Source organism: Sinohyriopsis cumingii, chromosome 1 (genome assembly GCF_028554795.1).
Source record: "Sinohyriopsis cumingii isolate HCF-2022 chromosome 1, ASM2855479v2, whole genome shotgun sequence".
NCBI classification, from domain to species: domain Eukaryota; kingdom Metazoa; phylum Mollusca; class Bivalvia; order Unionida; family Unionidae; genus Sinohyriopsis; species Sinohyriopsis cumingii.
Genome location: NC_142961.1, coordinates 140438751 through 140461922, shown reverse-complemented (window position 1 = coordinate 140461922; position 23172 = coordinate 140438751). Strand labels below are relative to the sequence as shown.

At 35.7% G+C, this 23172-nt stretch overlaps 1 protein-coding gene across 4 annotated transcripts in view; it reads right to left on the bottom strand.

Moving 5' to 3' along the window:
* Positions 1–23172, bottom strand: part of LOC149808018 (CYFIP-related Rac1 interactor B-like) — a 79035-nt gene that overhangs the window by 32075 nt on the left and 23788 nt on the right. For all 4 annotated transcript variants that reach the window (XM_089972557.1, XM_089972581.1, XM_089972566.1 and 1 more), the window contains exons 4-6: positions 20201–20306; positions 16117–16253; positions 7226–7300 (exon numbers count right to left, since the gene is read on the bottom strand). In XM_089972557.1, coding sequence (XP_089828683.1) covers positions 7226–7300; positions 16117–16253; positions 20201–20306 — 318 coding nt within the window. The remainder of the gene's footprint in view (positions 1–7225; positions 7301–16116; positions 16254–20200; positions 20307–23172) is intronic.

The window sequence follows — 23172 nt, the reverse complement described above, 5'->3', positions numbered from 1 at the left end:
CAACGAAAGGCAGAATTCTTCCATAAAGTGAAAGCAAAATTTTGCATGTTCCTTTGACTGTTTCTATGGTTGATTTAGCAAGAAAGCATGTTGCTACATGAATTTCTAAAACTAGGCCTGAATTTCACTAACAGAACAAGTCCAGACTTATTTGTAGGTTTTCAATCTAGCAATCGGATTGGCTGCAATTTAAGTCTTACTTAAAGTTGACCAATCAAATGTCTTAAGTTCCGACATAACTTAAAACTTGTGTTGGTGATAATGAGACCTGGTAGATATGGGACAAAAACAATAAAATATACATTGAAAAGCTTCAAATGACTTTAGTTTTACACCAGGGAAAAAGGGTAACATATTTATGTTCTTTTGTATTATATATCAATTCTGCATTTGAATCAATGCCTAAAAAGCTAAAGTAAAATCACACTTCCCATTACAACTTATTACCCTAATTTTCTTAAGTGCAAGGACATGTCAACAACAAAAACAAATGGTAGATTCAGAATGTCAAAATTAATTAGTTTATCATATATCACATGATACATGAATATATCAGACTGCAACAGAGTTCTGCTGAATGAGCAAAGACTAGCTTTTGACACAGTAATAACAAGGGACATAACTTGGTAAAGATTTTTGCAAATTAATTCGTCACATATCAGTAATAGTTTTCACTTTTTGCTTAAGGTAAAAATAATTGTCTTGTTGCAGTGATGCAGAATAGACATTGCATGTCCTCGACTGCATAGATGGTGATAAATGAAGTCAACTTTTTGGGGCCTAAGATGCATCCTGTCATGATGTTCCAGAATGCATCATGATGTTCCAGAATGCATTCTGTCATAATGTTCCAGAATGCACCCTGTCATGATGTTCCAGAATGCACCCTGTCATGATGTTCCAGAATGCACACTGTCATGATATTCCAGAATGCACCCTGTCATGATGTTCCAGAATGCACCCTGTCATGCTGTTCCAAAATGCACCATCATGATGTTCCAAAATGCACCCTGTCATGATGCATCAGAACGCAACTTATATGATGTTCCAGAATGCACCCTGTCATGATGTTCCAGAATGCACCAACATGTTCCAGAATGCACCATCATGATGTTCCAGAATGCACCCTGTCATGATGTTCCAGAATGCAACTTGTCATGATGTTCCAGAATGCACCCTGTCATGATGTTCCAGAATGCACCGTCATGATGTTCCAAAATGCACCGTCATGATGTTCCAAAATGCACCCTGTCATGATGTATCAGAACGCAACTTGTCATGATGTTCCAGAATGCACCCTGTCATGATGTTCCAGAATGCACCATCATGATGTTCCAGAATGCACCCTGTCATGTTTCAGAATGCACCCTGTCATGATGTTCCAGAATGCACCCTGTCATGATGCTCCAGAATGCATCATGATGTTCCAGAATGCACCCTGCCATGTTGTTCCAGAATGCAACTTGTCATGATGTTCCAGAATGCACTCTGTCATGATGTTCCAGACAGAATGCATGTTTTCATGATGTTCCAGAATGCATATTGTCATGATGTTCCAGAATGCATCCAGTCATGATGTTCCAGAATGCACCGTCATGATGCTCCAGAATGCACCCTGCCATGATGTTCCAGAATGCACCCTGTCATGATGCTGCAGAATGCACTGTCATGATGTTCCAGAATGCACCCTGTCATGATGTTCCAAAATTCATCATGATGTTCCAGAATGCATCCAGTCATGATGTTCCAGAATGCATGTTGTCATGATGTTCCAGAATGCATCCTGTTGTGTTGTTGCAGCTTGAAGGCTTTGTTGTTGTTGTAGTTGTTGTTGTTGTAGGGTTTAATGCCATTTTTCAGCACAAGATAGGCTATACATGGCGGCCAGTATTAATGGTGGAGGAAGAACCCAGAAAAACCCCGGAAAGAACCACTGACCCACGAGAATCTACTGGCAAGCTTTCTCACATATCCACATTTGCAGAGCCCGAGACTCAAACCTACGCAGACAGAGGTGAAATGGCAGTGATCCATGATGGAGAGCACTTTAGACCACTCGGGCCCCCCCAGCAGCTTGAAGGCTCTTGGAATGTTAAATTTTGATGATTTTACCCATTTATGACTTTCAGTCGTTCTTTTTTCTTCTTTTTTTGGTGATAGCAAGGCACTATATACGCAGGGTTGTGCTGATGTGCCAGAAAACACCATATATGTACAATTCTACCAGAAAATATCTTCTAACACAGGACTGCATGATGGTAATAAAATATATTTCCACATGTCATGTGAAAATATTGAAGGAAATATTTTTCAGCTGTGAAAGATAGAGAGAATTAGATTTATGTTATAGAAGATGTATTACCCAACTGCACACCAAAAGTTGCTGTCCGAAAAGTTATGCAACTTAACAGACATAGCAAAATTTGGAAACGTAAAAAATGTATATAATGAAATGAAAATCTAATCAAGTCATCTAAACTGTATACATATTCATATAAACAAATCCAGAAAGTTAAAAAAGATTAAAGAAGAGTCCTTTAAAGTGTTTGGTAGCTTACATGCTAAAAGGGTAATCCACAATATGTCCATTTCTTTTGTTTTCTATTCTTTTTAACTGCCGAGTACGGAAACCATCTCTGATTGTATTAAAAACATCAAATTTGGTTACATAAATAACTTATTAAATGTGGGAGCTAACATGTTCACAAGATACCCGTACAGTACAGAATTCTTTATAATGACCTTTGACCTTGCATCTGATATCATGGATCAAAGCTGTGTCAAGATATGCATACATGACAAGTTTGGTTAAATCTATACATATTTTTCAGAATAAAAACCACAGCTATTTAAGTGGTATCATTCAAGGTATTATTCAGATATATCCTTAAAACAAATGTCACTGAGTTGACAAACAACTTGAAATATAGATATGCTAACCATAATAAGACTTGCTAACCATAAAAAGACTTGCTAACCATAATAAGTCTTGCTTAACATAATAAGACTTGCTAAATATAATAAGACTTATTAACCATAATAACTTGCTAACCATAATAAGACATTATCAGTAACATAGTTGATATTTTTCCATATGTTAAACCAATTTTCAATAATGTGTAACAAAATATCATATATTGCTATCATTGAATGGCAAATCATATATCTCAAATGTTCAAGATCTGATGCAGTGAAGAAAATATTGTTCAAATAAAAATTTCATAAAGTACACGTTGACCTTAGTAACCTCCAGTCCAGTTTAATAAATTACAGTTCCAAATGCTGGTAGAAGTTAACGTCATCATGCCAGTGATCTCCACTTGACATGATTATGTTTGTTTGTTGTTTTTGTACAATTTTATTGCGTGGGTGGCAATCATCTTTCTCAATGAAATGCTCAAATTGACACACTAAGGAGAGAACTAGATTTAAGTTGTAAAAGATATATTAACCAATAAATGGACCAGTAATACTTGTTGCATTTCCTGCATTTATTCCCAATAATCTGAATATTCATTTAATACTTTTGTGTGCATTGTTTATTGCTTTGATCATCAACCATCACATGATCATCATTTAAAAAGTAGCCATTTTCATGAAAGATTTTCAGGATGACTATCAAGGCAGCCATTTTAAGAACTGAATCTGCATCATTGTAATAATGAAACAAGAAATAAAAATGTTTTTTTTTAAAATATCAGTATCTAAATTCATAAAGAAATCAAGAGTATTCAGTGAGATGTGGTTTACTGAAAACCTCATGGACAACAATAACAACATGATCATGGTCTAACAAGTAATAGTAACAACAAGACAACAATAACATGATCATGGTCTAACAAGTAATAGTAACAACAAGACAACAATAACAACATGAACATGACAACAGGATTATAGAACCATCCTTAAAAGAGGAGTTTTAATAAGAAAAGATTTTGTGTCACAAAGGCCTTCATATTGGATGTCTGAGCTGGCCCGTTTTTTTATTTAGGACCAATTAGATATCAAAAGAACATGGTCACCATGGCAGTAATGTTGGAGGTCTGTTCAGCATTATTTTTCTTCATTTATATCACAAGAGACCTTTAACTGAAACCCCCAAGTTACTATATTTATTCTTTCAAGAAAAGTAATGATAACAAGATTTTCAAGATGGCCACTATTGTCTAATTGTCACCGTTCTCATTTATACAAACTACATATCAAAGGAAGTCTTTCTGTGAAATCCCATTTCACCACAAGCATCAATTTTGGAGAAGCAGCTATAATAAGATTTTCAACATGGACACCATGCTAGCCATTACTCGATGTTAGAGTAGCACCATTTTTTGTTACGACCAAACATATGATAAGTCTTTTAGTGAAAACCACATGTCTTCATATAAGTAGTACCATATATACTTGCTTTCAAGTCCAACTGCAAATTGCACAGATCCTGATCCATGGTCACATAATACTATCACAAATCTGGGTCTATGCAGTTTGATAAGAGTAATCAGTAGAACAATACAGACCCTAATCTGCTAGGCACATTACACAATGGCAGACCAGGGTTTATGTTTCTTGCTTTTGGACTGGTCTTATATGTATTACGGTAGGGATCACAAGACATGGTGGCCCTGTTGTAGGTCACACTGTCACCTTTTTCATTTAAACATGTAAGCATGAATGCTGCTGTTTATCATTTTATACTTTGGAAAGAAACGATAAGCACTAAACACACTGAAAGTTTTAAATATATATGTATATATCAATGTACTGTTCTTTCCAGCCAGACATACTTAGATACTGTCGAATGGTGGCATGCTGTTCTATTGAAGGACTTTGCAAAAACTGATATGTATATTCAACTGTAGTGCAGTGGTAGGTGTTATGAGGGAGGTTAAGGGAATATACACACAAGTGAAAATTAACTGCACATTTCCTGCATTGGCTTTGAAATGCAATCATAATGAACCTAAAATGAAAACTTAACCTTAAACATTTTCTCATAATTTGCAACAAAAACGTAACAAAATCTGTAAATCTGGATAAAAAATAATTAAACAAGGTGATAGGCATGCTATTTCACAAGCAGAAGTGACATCAAAAAGCTCCTTTCAACAAGTCATACATAAAAATGCGAACACAAACTTCAAACCAAAAAATGTTCCCCATAAACTTCCCTCACATCAGTAGCCCATGGTAAAACATTTCTAAATAAGATTTGGAATAGACCTAGAATTTAACATAAATGTATGCGTTGCCACAAGTGCTGGTTGAAAAAGAAATATACTAGTCCTGCTAAATCTTCATTATTCCTTCCCTTCCCACAAAATGCTGACTAGTAACAACTTGAATTTTACAAGCCATCAGACTACTGAAATTATGAAAACTATTAGCCTGGCAGGAAATTTACTAGCCTCAGACTATTGAAATTATGAAAACTATCTGTCTGGCAGGAAATTTTCTAGCCTCAGACTATTGAAATTATGAAAACTATTAGTCTGGCAGGAAATTTACTAGCCTCAGACTATTGAAATTATGAAAACTATTTGTCTGGCAGGAAATTTACTAGCCTCAGACTAGTGCACAACCAGTAAGTTTAAACCCTGGCATAGATCTGGGTACCATGAAACATTTTGTAGTACGGTATATTGCAGTATTTCTGAACATTCTGTGATATGTAGCATCATACACTGCAATTATATTAGAGACCAACAATTTAATGTTATGGGGCAGGGGCCTGCCACGGTTTTAAAATCCTTCCGTCTGTTCATTTTATGCTGGAAAAATCTCCCTCTGATTTATCTGTTTATAGCAAGAACACTCCATATCATATCCATTAGATAATCTGAAGGGAAAAAAACTCTTGAGAGAAAAGAAAAAAAATATCACAGCTCAAAAGAAAATCACAGCTACACAATACTCCCAAAAATGAAATGGCTAGCACCTTATAGTAGATGAATTTGCTATGTGTTAATTGTTGTATATGTTGTAATCTAAACTGTAACTAAAGTGTGATAATTAAGCTCTGATGACAAATGTTAAATATGTGATTAATGGATTTGAAATGAATTATATTTGTGATGTTCAAAATGAATCTGTGATAAATACAAATCTTTTGTAAATAATAATATTAATAATAATAATAATATTTTGAAACATTTTGCCAGGAAAAATGAAAACATGCTGTTAAATAGTCAATTTGTAACAAGAATACTCAGCAAAGTCTTCACATTCCTTGATGATGGAAAATGCTTAAGTACTGGTACAACGAAAAGTACTGTGGCACATACTACTGGGAAAAAAAATACCATGGTAAACTGGTACAATGGTAATAATGTCCACCTCAACAGGTGCAGAAGTTATTTAGCAAATTTAAATGCACAGTTCATTCCAGAAAGCAATAAAAATACCTCAAATAAAAACTTTAACCTACTAAAGCAATAAAAATACCTCAAATAAAATTTTCAACCAGCTATCTAGATAGTGTAAACTTTATGCAAACTTTTCCCAATAAAATGCAATATCAGTAATGTTAGGTAAAAAAAAGGCATTGAATAAGTCTGGGCACATGCTTTATAAAGAGAAATGTAAGTGCATTTTTCCTTCCTAGAAACCAAAATCAAAGCCTAAAACACAACTTTAACTACAGAGAACAAACCTTAAATGCAAACTTTAAGCCCATACTGTTCTTCATGAACTGCAAATAAAATCAATGAAATCAGGTAAATAAAGTATGAAAAAGGACATACAATGGTTAAATTTAAATGCATACTTCTTTATGTGAACCATTATCAAAATCAAAGCAGAAACGTTAACGTATCTGCATGCACTGGATGCCTATGCCAGATGTGAGGGTCATAACATACCATATATATATATATATATATATATATATATATATATATATATATATATATATATATATATATATATATATATATACACATATTACCTTACAAGTCAGGTCCAACAGCAAACAACATGTACCCTGATCTGCTGGTGCATTATGCAGATCAAGGTCTATATTTTGTGCTCCACTGATTACTCCTAACGAAGTTCATTGCATTGACCAAGATCTTACATCACATTATATGATGGCAGACCTAGGTCGGCAGTTTGCAGTTGGACAAGACAAATAAGCAAGTAAATATAGTAAGCTTTACTATATTTGCACAAGCAAGCTCAAGCTAGTAAGAGAAACTGCAGATGCATGTGCAAATGAAAGTGCCCTACTTACTTCGTTAGCCATTCTTTTCCTGCTTTGTGTCCGCCTGTAGTAGCTGAAGTCATTCTGCATCATTGGGTTCGTCATCTAACAATGAAGACAAGACAGCTGATGAATCAGATTAAAGTGTGGTACTATTTAAGAAATTTTATACCTGAAATGTTTTAAATTATTAATTAGTACATACAATTGACCTTTAGGTGTTCTCAAGGTACTGTTGTAAAATTATGACTTTCATTGAATATATAATAGATGGGTAGGAGGGCCAACAAGTAACCATCTTTAATTAGAGGTTGTGAGAATTCACAACATCAATGGCCATACTAACTAACTGGACCCCAGATAACTTTACCAAGCCTTGGAATAACATCATTTACACATGGAACAGCCTATTTACCAATCAGCAATAAATATGTACGAAATAAATAAACAGAACATTAATAACTGATGGAAAATGAAAGTCTATTTAAAAGAATTGAAATTTCAAAGATCAGGGCCCAGCAACGTGGAATGAATTGCCCACCGAACTTAGACACAAAGACACAGTGATCCCATTCAAGAGTGCTCTCAAAACTCACTTATTTCAACTACAAGAACAAACTTAAAGACCTAATAATGTTTCCTACCTTAAATATTCTCAGCATGTTTTTTATGTTTTCTAATTTCATGGTGTTTGTTTTTGTAATCATATCATTATACATGTTTTTTATCTTATAGGTGTTGTCTAATGTTGTAAAGCACTTAGAGCTTCTAAAGATTAGGCTCTATACAAAGTCCTCATTATTATTATTCTTCTTCTTTCTTTGAGAAAAGAACGCTGCTTTAATAATGATAAATGGTCTACAAATGTAACCAATATTCATTCCGAATTTCTCTGTAACTGATGATTCCATTGGTATTCAACAGTTCCTGAGGGGAAATCAGCCAAAACACCTACTGCCACTGATACATATAGACTATTAGACAAGTTCCTTAAGGACATCAGCCACAAACACCTGCTACCACTGATACATGTAGACTGTTAAACAACAATTCCTTAGGAAAGTTGGCAATAGTTCATTAAGGATGTCAACCAAAACACCAACTGCCACTAATACATGTAGGCTGTTTAACAACAGTTCGTTAGGGAAGTTAACCACAAACACCTGCAGCGACTAATACATATAGGCTGTTAAATAACAGTTCTTTAGGGAAGTCAACCATAAACACCTGCTGTGACTAATACATGTAGGCTGTTAAATAGCAGTTTCTTAAGTCAGCCACAAACACCTGCTGTCACTTATACATATAGGGTGCTTAACAACAGTTCTTTAGGGAAGTCAGCCACAAACACCTGCTGCCACTTATACATATAGGGTGCTATCATTCTTTACAATCAGAGGACTGAAACAAACCCACAAAAACGCAAAGCAACCAAAACTTCACAGAAAACCCACGATGGCCATTTCTGGCCCAAAGGTTATGATCACATTTCAAAACTGCAGTGCATGTGCTTATGTAAACAAACACAATGAAATGAGGTTATATACCTCCACCTACCTCACAAGACAAGGGAACCTGAATGTAGGCAGTTCAATACTCCAAATTTTATATTTGTGTATGCAATATGAAAATTAATTTTAATTTAGAAAATATTAAGCACAATGTAAAACATGGGATTCTGTGGAATTTGGTATCTTGCTTGTGAGCAGTGTTATCATTCAGCTGTAATAGAAAAGATACACTATATCTAGGTACAGTATTATGATTCAGCTGAACGTGGGTATGTGAGAAAGCTTGCCAGTAGCTTCTCGTGGGTTGGTGGTTCTTCCTGGGGTTTTCCCGGGTTCTTCCTCCACCATTAATACTGGCCACCATGCATAGCCTATCGTGTGCTGAAATATGGCATTAAACCCCATAATAACAACAACAACAACATGATTCAGCTGTCATAGGCAAGACAGCATATCTGGGTAGTATTATGATTCAACTCTCATAGACAAGACAGCATATCTGGGTACAGTATTATGATTCAGCTGTCATAGACAAGACAGCATATCTGGGTACAGTATTATGATTCAAATGTCATAGACAAGACACAGCATATCTGGGTACAGTGTTATGATTCACCTCTCATAGACAAGACAGCAAATCTGGGTACAGTATCATGATTCAACTGTCATAGGCAAGACACTGCATATCTAGGTATAGTATTATGATTCAGCTGTCATAGACAAGACAGCATATCTGGGTACAGTATTATGATTCAGCTGTCATAGACAAGACACAGCATATCTAGGAACAGTATTATGATTTAGCTGTCATAGAAAAGACAGCATATCTGGATACAGTATTATGATTCAAATGTCATAGACAAGACACAGCATAACTGGGTACAGTATTATGATTCAGTTGTCATAGACAAGACAGCATATCTGGGTACAGTATTATGATTCAACTGTCATAGACAAGACACAGCATATATGGGTACAGTATTACAATTCAGCTGTAATAGACAAGACAGCATATCTGGGTACAATATTATGATTCAACTGTCATATACAAGATACAGCATGTCTGGGTACAGTATTATGATTCAGTTGTCATAGACAAGACAGCATATCTGGGTACACTAATATGATTCAACTGTAATAGACAAGATGCAGCATATATGGGTACAGTATTATGATTCAACTGTAATAGACAAGACACAGCATATCTGGGTACAGTATTATGATTCAACTGTAATAGACAAGACACAGCATATCTGGGTGCAGTATTATGATTCAACTGTCACAGACAAGACACAGCATATATGGGTACAGTATTATGATTCAGTTATCATAGACAAGACAGCATATCTGGGTACAGTATTATGATTCAACTGTCATAGACAAGACACAGCATATATGGGTACAGTATTATGATTCAGTTGTCATAGACAAGACAGCATATCTGGGTACAGTATTATGATTCAACTGTCATAGACAAGACACAGCATATATGGGTACAGTATATTGATTCAACTGTAATAGACAAGACACAGCATATCTGGGTACAGTATTATGATTAAGTTGTCATAGACAAGACACAGCATATCTGGGTACAGTATTATGATTCAACTGTAATAGACAAGACACAGCATATCTGGGTACAGTATTATGATTCAGTTGTCATAGACAAGACACAGCATATCTGGGTACACTAATATGATTCAACTGTAATAGACAAGATGCAGCATATATGGGTACAGTATTATGATTCAACTGTAATAGACAAGACACAGCATATCTGGGTACAGTATTATGATTCAACTGTAATAGACAAGACACAGCATATCTGGGTGCAGTATTATGATTCAACTGTCACAGACAAGACACAGCATATATGGGTACAGTATTATGATTCAGTTGTCATAGACAAGACACAGCATATCTGGGTACACTAATATGATTCAACTGTAATAGACAAGATGCAGCATATATGGGTACAGTATTATGATTCAACTGTAATAGACAAGACACAGCATATCTGGGTGCAGTATTATGATTCAACTGTCATAGACAAGACACAGCATATATGGGTACAGTATTATGATTCAGTTATCATAGACAAGACATCATATCTGGGTACAGTATTATGATTCAACTGTCATAGACAAGACACAGCATATATGGGTACAGTATTATGATTCAGTTGTCATAGACAAGACAGCATATCTGGGTACAGTATTATGATTCAACTGTCATAGACAAGACACAGCATATATGGGTACAGTATTATGATTCAGTTGTCATAGACAAGACAGCATATCTGGGTACAGTATTATGATTCAGTTGTCATAGACAAGACAGCATATCTGGGTACAGTATTATGATTCAGTTGTCATAGACAAGACAGCATATATGGGTACAGTATTATGATTCACCTATCATAGACAAGACACAGCATATCTGGGTACACTGTTACGATTCAGCTGTCATAGACAAGAAACAAATTTCAAAAACTTCAACATAGAATGTTAAGACTGCTGATGCCAACACCATTGGAAAAGTGACAAGGTATGTACATGCTTATAAGTCCAATTGCAAAAAAACACAGACCTTAATCTGCCACTGCATAATGCACTGGCAGATCAGGGTCTGTTATTTATTCTACTGATTACTCCTAACAAACTGCATTGACCTGGGTCTTTGTAGAGTGATACTGGACTCATCTTGTAAGCGAGTACATGTGGTATCTTTGTTTTGCCACTCAATGGTGATGCCATAATGCCACAACATGTTCTGTAAAATCCAAAACTATTATGACTTCTTTTTGCACATGATTCATACAAAAGTTTTCATACTTGCAATTCACTGTTTTGCCTACAAATGTAATCAATATTCATTCTGAATTTCTCTGTAACTTATAATTCCATTGGTATTCAACAGTTCCTGAGGGGAAATCAGCCAAAACACCTACTGCCACTGATACATATAGACTATTAGACAAGTTCCTTAAGGACATCAGCCACAAACACCTGCTACCACTGATACATGTAGACTGTTAAACAACAGTACCTTAGGAAAGTTGGCAATAGTTCATTAAGGATGTCAACCAAAACACCAACTGCCACTAATACATGTAGGCTGTTTAACAACAGTACCTTAGGAAAGTTGGCAATAGTTCATTAAGGATGTCAACCAAAACACCAACTGCCACTAATACATGTAGGCTGTTTAACAACAGTTCTTTAGGGAATTCAACCACAAACACCTGCTGCCACTGATACAAGTAGGCTGTTTAACAACAGTTCATTAGGGAAGTGAGCCAAAACACCTATCAGCCAAAACACCTACTGCCACTGATACATGTAGGCGGTTTAACAACAGTTCTTTAGGGAAGTCAACCACAAACACCTGCTGCCACCGATACATGTAGGCTGTTTAACAGCAGTTCTTTAGGGAAGTCAACCACAAACACCTACTGCCACTGATACATGTAGGCTGTTATACTTCTTTACAATCAGAGGACTAAAACAAACCCACAAAAACACAAAGCAACCAAAATTTCCCAGAAAACCAATGACGGCCATGCAATGGTAGACCTGGGTCTTTGTAGAGTGAAACGGGACTTGTCTTATAAGGGAGTACACGTGGTACCTTTGTTTTGCCACTCAATGGCGATGTCATAATGACACAACATGTTCTGTAATATCCGAAACTATTATGACTTCCTCTTGTCCATGACCGATACAAAAAGTTTTCATACTTGCAATTCACTACTTTGCCTACATAAAAAAGCATTTCCTGCAAAATGAAATCCCCCCTGACTTTTATACACAATGAGGAATTGTGAACAATCTATTCATGTCTGTCCCATAACAAGCCCATACACAATGATGAAGGGAACTAAAACAACAACAACAACAAACTCCAAAAAATACTGAGTACAATGACTAATGATGACCTTAACATATCAAGTAGAGATCATGGGAATCCATTGAAAACAGAGAATGTAGTTGTATTCAAAAGATTGTCATGCAATACATCAGGCTCCAAATCACAAGGGGCAATAACTCTAACAGAAATCAGAGAAACAGAGTAATCTGTCAATAAGAGTATCTTTAAATGATTACCGTAACATATCCCAAACATCATGACAATAAGCTGAAATCTGTGAGAAAAGTTGCATTCACAAGATTCCATCAAAGGTTTTTAAATTCCAAGTAAATATGGGCAATAACTTGATAAAATTGCATAAGCAAAGTTTTTTCTCAACACGTGCATTGCAGGTGATGACAATAACACAGACCAAGTTTTATGTGACTCATGACCCATTAACTCATTAACCCCTGGAGGTTTTTGTTGTTTTTGCCTGAAATGCGAGTAGGAAACACATTTTGTGGGCTATTTCTGAATACATCCTAATACATCGACTTCCAAGTGATTTTCCATCAACTTAATTCCTAGTTGTGTTAGAAACATTGTTTTTCATTGACTATTTTGCTTGTGCATGAGCAGAAGGGTAAAAGTTGGTCTTTTTTTTTTTGCTTAAAAGACCCATCATTTTCATATTGAGACCACTCTTCATTCCAAATGCCCATCTTATTCTACTTTTTGCAAAGGTTCATCTGTCTGTTTGCAGTTCGTACCGGTCTGCCTTTGATCTAAGACCTAAAAGTCTAAAATTCAGACACAAAATCAGATTCCGACCACAGGCGAATGTTGGGTGGAAAAAAATCAGGTCCAAAAAATTAGGTTTTTCCCTCTGTATTTTGTAGTGCAACTAGAACTTTCAGATTATTTGGTATCACTGTAGAGCTACATCTGTCTACCTTTCTATAATAACACCCATTTTGGCGTATCATACATGAACTTGACATTACCGAGTTTGGCAGTAGGCTACTACCTCCTGCCATGTAAATGCAGTGCCAGAGATTAATGAGTTAAAAGACTGATTAGTTGTGTTAACAAGATGGTGTTATATACTACATTAAGCTAGAAGACATAAAAGAACAATTACTCAGACGAATTTATGGGAACAAAGTAATTTGTCAATAACCAGATGATAACCGATAGCCATAAAATGTAGGTGTCATGTTGAACTAATAAAAAAATCTGAGACTATTTGTGTTCACAAGCTTCTGTCCTAGTGCAAATTTTAATATTTCTATTGCAAATATAATGAATTTGAAGTATTGAAACTCTATTTATCCTATTCAGCTGCAGGTAAAAATGGCCAATAACTCTTACAAAAATTGCAGGAAAACTGTGATTTGTTGATGTTTGCATCTTCATGTGATGATGGTAACATTTACCAAGTTTCTTAGCAATCAATAAAAAATTGTGCGACTAATTACAAAACTAATTACAAAAACACACAGTATTATATGACAAAGTAAAATGACAAAAATAAAACTGTTATACACAGTATTATATGACAAAGTAAAATGACAAAAATAAAACTGTTATACACAGTATTATATGACAAAGTAAAATGACAAAAATAAAACTGTTATACACAGTATTATACGACAAAGTAAAATGACAAAAATAAAACTGTTATACACAGTATTATATGACAAAGTAAAATGACAAAAATAAAACTGTTATACACAGTATTATACGACAAAGTAAAATGACAAAAATAAAACTGTTATACACAGTATTATATGACAAGGTAAAATGACAAAAATAAAACTGTTATACACAGTATTATACGACAAGGTAAAATGACAAAAATAAAACTGTTATACACAGTATTATACGACAAGGTAAAATGACAAAAATAAAACTGTTATACACAGTATTATACGACAAGGTAAAATGACAAAAATAAAACTGTTATACACAGTATTATACGACAAGGTAAAATGACAAAAATAAAACTGTTATACACAGTATTATACGACAAGGTAAAATGACAAAAATAAAACTGTTATACACAGTATTATACTACATGGTAAAATGACAAAAATAAAACTGTAATACACAGTATTGTACTACACGGTAAAATGACAAAAATAAAACTAATACACAGTGTTATACTACAAGTTAAAAATAACAGTACCATATATACTCCCTTATAAGTCCAGTCAAATTGCAAATAAACAAAGAACCTGACTTGTTGTATCAAAATGCACCTGCAGATTAGGGTCTACATTTGCTCTGATGATTACTCCTAACAAGCTGCACAGAGCATTAATGCGCCGGCAGATCTGGATTTGTGCAGTCTGAAGTTGGACTCATAAGCAAGAACACACAGTAATTAAAGATATCGAGTATTTGTTCTTTTTTATCTGCTTAGTGTTGCAGCCATCTTGAGCTTCTTCAGCAATAACAAGATTTTCAAATTAGCTGTAGATGTCAGATTGGCACCATTTTCATTTAGAACCAACAAGACATCACAAGAAGTCTTCCAGTTGAAATTCCATGCTGATACAACTTTCCATTTTGGAGAAGTACTAATATAAAGATTTTTTAAGATGGCTGCCATGATGGCATTATTAGATATTAGATTGGCATTTAGGACCAACTAGACACCACAAGATGTCTTTGTGAAAGTACAACATCAATACAACCTGCCATCTAGAAGAAGTAACCATAACATTATTTTCAAGACAGCAATTGTGGTGGCCATATTGGAAGTCAGACAGGTACCAGTTTCATTTACAATCAGTAAGATATCATAAGAATCATTTCAGTGAAAACTGGCCTGACCATTCATTTAAGAGTAGTGGTAATAAGATTTTCAAGATGACCCCTGTGATAGCATATTAGTTGTCATTTTCATTTAGGATGAACTAGACATCATAAGAAGTCATGTAGTGAAAACTCCATTTTAACATGACCATCCATGCAGGAGAAGAAATATTTTTAAGATGGTCACTGTTACAAAAATTATGCCCTGGAAATGCTAAAAATGTATTCATTTCTGGGGTTTTGCCTCATATGCCCCCACCAGTGGTTCAGCTCCAAAGACTCTTTGCCTACATGTTTATGGACTGCTCCGGTGGCCTAATGGTTAGAGCATACACCTCTCATGTGGTAGGTTGCCGGTTCGAACTCCAGCAGAGTCATACCAAAGACTTATAAAAATGATACTTACAGCTGGCACTCAGCATTAAGAGGTTAGTGTTAGGACTGGTTGGCCCAGTGTTGGGATAATGTGACTGGGTGGGACATCATGCTACATGTCTGTGGCATGATGCCCCAGTGCTAGACAACATTATAAACTGCCTCACTGCAGACATCAAAGCAATATGACTGAAATTTTTAAAGCTACATCAAAAATCCAAATCATACACACATACACCTACTTGCTTATGCCTGACCTCAAATACCCATTTGTTGCTAATGGTTACCATGTAACCAGAATTTTACCATTCTTGGTGAATTTACATTTAGTGCCAATGTAGAGAAATGACTGTTGGTCTTTACCTTGAGGTCATCAAACTTGAGGACAAAGTCCAGAATGACTGCAAACTGCTTGAACAGGGCCTGCTGAGTCTCTAGATGCTGATTGGGTGTCAGGTCTTTGGAACACAAGGCCTCTAGCAATATGGGAACATTATTTTCTGAAAAATAGGTCAACTATATTTATGTTTGTAGTATATAAATGCCCTCAAAAGTCAAAGCCAAGAATGTTTAATAATAAGGAACAAAAGTACCCTGAACAGCACATTATATGCCTGCCAGGTGTTTAAATGATAATTTTGGTTTACATTCATATTTTTTGCTTGACTTAAAATGTCTAAACACTGTGAAGCTGAAAATCATATTTAATGAAGGTCAAATTTCAAAGTATGAAGGGGTTTTCTCATCTAAAAATAGAGCTTGAATATGTATAATATGGTCACATAATGACCAGCTTTTATTCATGGATTACCTTCCTTCTCAAAGAATAAATGAACTGGATATGGGTTAATGAAAGATACTAAAAAAAGAAACACGAGTACAAGTGGCCCAAGCGGAAATAAGATAGCTCACTACATTCACTTTCAGCTAAAGTCACACTCAAATCAACAATTTGCAGGTCAAACCAGGTTCAGCAATTTTCTCCTGGTTGCATTAAACTTGGGGACTGACTGGGCGGAGTGGGGGTAATAGGGAGTGGAATTTGTGTCAGAAAAAAATTCTAGCCCCCAAACTGCTTGAAGAAAACAACATTTTCCATGCTATGTGCTGAACTACATTTTAATGAGAACCAATATACATTAAGAACATTAATATATTGAGAACAACATACCGCAGTATGTCTGGCACTATCAAAGTATGTAAAATAATGGTGTTTCGAAAAGTAAATTAAGGAAACGAAGATATAAGACCAAGCTTCACCTTGTTTTCTTTCAAACCATATTGTTGTAAATTGGTATGATTTTGGTAATGGTGTCCATAGCGGTACCACATTATATTCAAAATAATGTGCATTATTGCAATGGAGAGATGTAAAATTTTAAAACCATTGTGCAATCTAAAGACTATCCAATCCTATATTACAACCCATCTAAAGACAACCCAATCATATCCCACAACTCATCTAAAGACAACCCAATCACATCACATTCCCTCTAAAGACAACCCAATCACATCCCACAACTCATCTAAAGACAACCCAATCACATCACATTCCCTCTAAAGACAACCCAATCACATCCTACAACTCATCTAAAGACAACCCAATCACATCCCACAACTCATCTAAAGACAACCCAATCATATCCCACAACTCATCTAAAGACAACCCTATCACATCCCACAACTCATCTAAAGACAACCCAATCACATCCCACAACTCATCTCAAGACAACTCAATCACATCCCACAACCCATCTAAAGACAACCCAATCATATCACACAGCCCATCTAAAGACAACCCAATCACATCCCACAGCCCATCTAAAAATCATACAATCATATTACACAGCCCATCTAAAGACAACCCAATCACATTCCACAACTCATCTAAAGACAACCCTATCATATCCCACAACTCATCTAAAGACAACCCAATCATATCACACAGCCCATCTAAAGACAACCGAATCACATCCCACAGCCCATCTAAAGACAACCCAATCACACACACAACTCATCTAAAGACAACCCAATCACATCACACAGCCCATCTAAGGACAACAAAATCATGTCACACAGCCTATCTAAATACATCCCAATCATATCACATGGCCCATCTGAAGACAACCCAATCATATCCCACAACCCTTCTAAAAACAATCCAAACATATCTCACAGCCCATCTAAAGACAATCCAATCATATCCCACAGCCCATCTAAAGACAACCCTATCACACTGCACAACTCATCTAAAGACAACACAATCACATCCCACAACTCATCTAAAGACAACCCAATCACAACACACAGCCCATCTAAAGACAATCCTATCACATCACACAACTCATCTAAAGACAACCCTATCATATCACGCAACTCATCAAAAGACAACCCAATCACATCCCACAACTCATCTAAAGACAACCCAATCACATCACCCAGCCCATCTAAGGACAACAAAATCATGTCACACAGCCTATCGAAAGACATTCCAATCATATCCGCAAACGCATCTAAACACAACCAAATCATATCCCACAGACCATCTAAAGACAATCCAATCATATCCCACAGCCCACCTAAAGACAACCCAATCACATCCCACATCCCATCTAAAGACAACCCAATCACATCCCACAACTCATCTAAAGACAACCCAATCACATCCCACAACTCATCTAAAGACAATCCAATCACATCCCACAACTCATCTAAAGACAACCCAATCACATCCCACAACCCAACTAAAGACAACTCAATCACACCCCACAACTCATCTAAAGACAACCCTATCACATCCCACAACTCATCTAAAGACAACCCAATCATATCCCACAACTCATCTAAAGACAACCCTATCACATCCCACAACTCATCTAAAGACAACCCAATCACATCCCACAACTCATCTCAAGACAACTCAATCACATCCCACAACCCATCTAAAGACAACCCAATCATATCACACAGCCCATCTAAAGACAACCCAATCACATCCAACAGCCCATCTAAAAATCATACAATCATATCACACAGCCCATCTAAAGACAACCCAATCACATTCCACAACTCATCTAAAGACAACCCTATCATATCCCACAACTCATCTAAATACAACCCAATCATATCACACAGCCCATCTAAAGACAACCGAATCACATCCCACAGCCCATCTAAAGACAACCCAATCACACACACAACTCATCTAAAGACAACCCAATCACATCACACAGCCCATCTAAGAACAACAAAATCATGTCACACAGCCTATCTAAATACATCCCAATCATATCCCATGGCCCATCTGAAGACAACCCAATCAAATCCTACAACCCTTCTAAAAACAATCCAAACATATCTCACAGCCCATCTAAAGACAATCTAATCATATCCCACAGCCCATCTAAAGATAACCCTATCACATTGCACAACTCATCTAAAGACAACACAATCACATCCCACAACTCATCTAAAGACAACCCAATCACAACACACAGCCCATCTAAAGACAGTCCTATCACATCACACAACTCATCTAAAGACAACCCTATCATATCACACAACTCGTCGAAAGACAACCCAATCATATCCCACAACTCATCTAAAGACAACCCAATCACATCACCCAGCCCATCTAAGGACAACAAAATCATGTCATACAGCCTATCGAAAGACATTCCAATCATATCCGCAAACGCATCTAAACACAACCAAATCATATCCCACAGACCATCTAAAGACAATCCAATCATATCCCACAGCCCACCTAAAGACAACCCAATCGCATCCCACATCCCATCTAAAGACAACCCAATCACATCCCACAATTCATCTAAAGACAATCCAATCATATCCCACAGCCCACCTAAAGACAACCCAATCACATCCCACATCCCATCTAAAGACAACCCAATCACATCCCACAATTCATCTAAAGACAACCAAATCATATCCCACAGCCCATCTAAAGAAAACCCAATCATATCCCAGAATTCATCTAAAGACAACTGAATCATATCACACAGCCCATCTAAAGACAAACCAATCATATCCACAATTCATCTAAAGACAACCCAATCACATCCCACAGCCCATCTAAAGACAACCCAATCATATCACACAGCCCATCTAAAGACAACCCAATCACACAACACAGCCCATCTAAAGACAACCCAATCACACAACACAGCCCATCTAAAGACAACCCAATCATATTGTACATACCACATGAAGAAATTACAACAGAACCTTAAATACTGAAAGTCCTGTGGGATTAAACATTTTGAGCTTGGGATGTTTTAAGTTTTCAAAGATCTTTACACTAGGACTCGGAAACTCATGCTTGTGGTGCTGAGTATGTGAGTGGCTAATGATAAAGTCATCAAGGATTTACGGTAATTTATTCATAAAAATACTAAATGCAGCATTTGTCATGTCTTGTTCTTACCTAATTTTAGTGAAAATTCATAATATTTTTTGAGTTGAGAAACTAGGGGTAAGACAGCGTGCCATGCTTTTTCTTGCAAGTCTTCGTCTTTAGGAGAGGAGATAGCCTGCAAAAAAAAGAAGCAACATCACATGGGAACACAGAAATTTATCTGGCTCTCATTAATCCAATTATCTCTTCATCACACACATACGTGCACATGCACACAAGGTAAATGTTTGCGCTCTATACTGCCAAAACTGCAAATGGTGATCAGATCAAATTTTTTTCAGATGATGATAAAAGATAACATCTTCTGATTATTTAAGAGGAAGTGGACATTATCAGAAGTGTTTTGGTGAAAGCTGAATGTGATAATGATCATCCATTCAGTGGGAGTAGTGATAAGATTTTTAAGAGAGTCATCAGGGCAACCATATTGGATGTATGACTGGCACCATTTTTATTTATGACCAACTAGTTATTATAAAAAGTCTAGTCCTAATACTAACCTCTTAAATGCTGATTGCTAAGTGAGGCAACTGTTAGTACCATTTTTATAAATCTTTTATATGACTCAGCAGGGATTCAAACCTGCAACCTCCGGCTTCCGAGGCAGACATTGTAAACACTAGGCCACTGGAGTAGTCAAGATGTACATTGGTAACATTAGAGTGTGATGATATCATGATATAGTAAGACATGATATGGTAATATGTACATTGGTAACATTAGAGTGTGATGATATCATGATACAGTAAGACATGATATGGTAATATGTACATTGGTAACATTAGAGTGTGATGATATCATGATATAGTAAGACATATGGTAATATGTACATTGGTAACATTAGAGTGTGATGATATCATGATATAGTAAGACATATGGTAATATGTACATTGGTAACATTAGAGTGTGATGATATCATGATATAGTAAGACATATGGTAATATGTACATTGGTAACATTAGAGTGTGATGATATCATGATATAGTAAGACATGATATGGTAATATGTACATTGGTAACATTAGAGTGTGATGATATCATGATATAGTAAGACATATGGTAATATGTACATTGGTAACATTAGAGTGTGATGATATCATGATATAGTAAAACATGATATGGTAATATGTACATTGGTAACATTAGAGTGTGATGATATCATGATATAGTAAAACATGATATGGTAATATGTACATTGGTAACATTAGAGTGTGATGATATCATGATATAGTAAAACATGATATGGTAATATGTACATTGGTAACATTAGAGTGTGATGATATCATGATATAGTAAAACATGATATGGTAATATGTACATTGGTAATATTACAGTGTGACAATATCATGTTATGGTAAGATATTAGTCATATGGACAACACTTTTTTTGCATACCAGGGCCCAGCAACGTGGAATAAATTGCCCACTGAACTTAGACACAATGACACAGTGATCTCATTCAAGAGTACTCTTAAAACTCACTTATTTTGACTCTAAGAACAAACTTAAAGACCTAATAATGTTTCCTACCTGAAATATTTTCAGCATGTTTTTTTTTGTTTTCCAATTTCATGGTGTTTGTTTTTTGTAATCATATCATTATATATTTTTTTATGTTATATGTGTTGTCTAATGTTGAAAAGCGCTTAGAGCTTCTAAAGATTATGTGCTATACAAAGTCCTCATTATTATTATTATTATTATTATATGATATGGTAAGACGTAAATTGGTAACATTACAGTGTGATGATATCATAATATGGCATGATATGATATGGTAAGACATACATTGGTAACATTACAGTGTGATGATATCATGATATGGTAAGAGATACATTGGTAACATTACAATGTGATGATGTCATGATATGGTAAGGTATGTTATGATAAGACATGATATGGTAGGATGTGCATTGGTAACACTGCAGTGTGATGATATCATGATATGGTAAGACAAAATATGGTAATATATACACTGGTCACATTGCAGTGTGATGATATCATGATATGGTAATATGTACACTGGGCACATTGCAGTGTGATGATATGGTATTATACACTGGTCACATTGCAGTGTGATGATATCATGATATGGTATTATATACACTGGTCACAATGCAGTGTGATGATATCATGATATGGTATTATATACACTGGTCACATTGCAGTGTGATGATATCATGATATGGTATTATATACACTGGTCACATTGCAGTGTGATGATATGATATGGTAATATGTACATCGGTAACATTGCAGTGTGATGATATGATATGGTAAGACATGATTTGGTAATATGTACACTGGGCACATTGCATTGTGATGATATCATGATATGGTATTATGTACATATGGCACATTGCAGTGTGATGATATCATGATATGGTATTATGTACATATGGCACATTGCAGTGTGATGATATCATGATATGGTATTATGTACATATGGCACACTGCAGTGTGATGATATCATGATATGGTATTATGTACATATGGCACACTGCAGTGTGATGATATCATGATATGGTATTATGTACATATGGCACATTGCAGTGTGATGATATCATGATATGGTATTATGTACATATGGCACATTGCAGTGTGATGATATCATGATATGGTATTATGTACATATGGCACATTGCAGTGTGATGATATGATATGGTAATATGTACATCGGTAACATTGCAGTGTGATGATATGATATGGTAAGACATGATTTGGTAATATGTACACTGGGCACATTGCATTGTGATATCATGATATGGTATTATGTACATATGGCACACTGCAGTGTGATGTTATCATATGGTAAATTGCATATTAATAATATCATAGTGTCAATGTAACTAAAATGTTTACAGTTAGGCAAGTCTGTAACGTCACACTCTAAGTAAAAGGGGTTATTCATTGGATTTGGCTGGCGTTATCTAGAGGATGACCTCCCTCAATATTATAGTTTGGTGGGAAAGGATAGACTTTC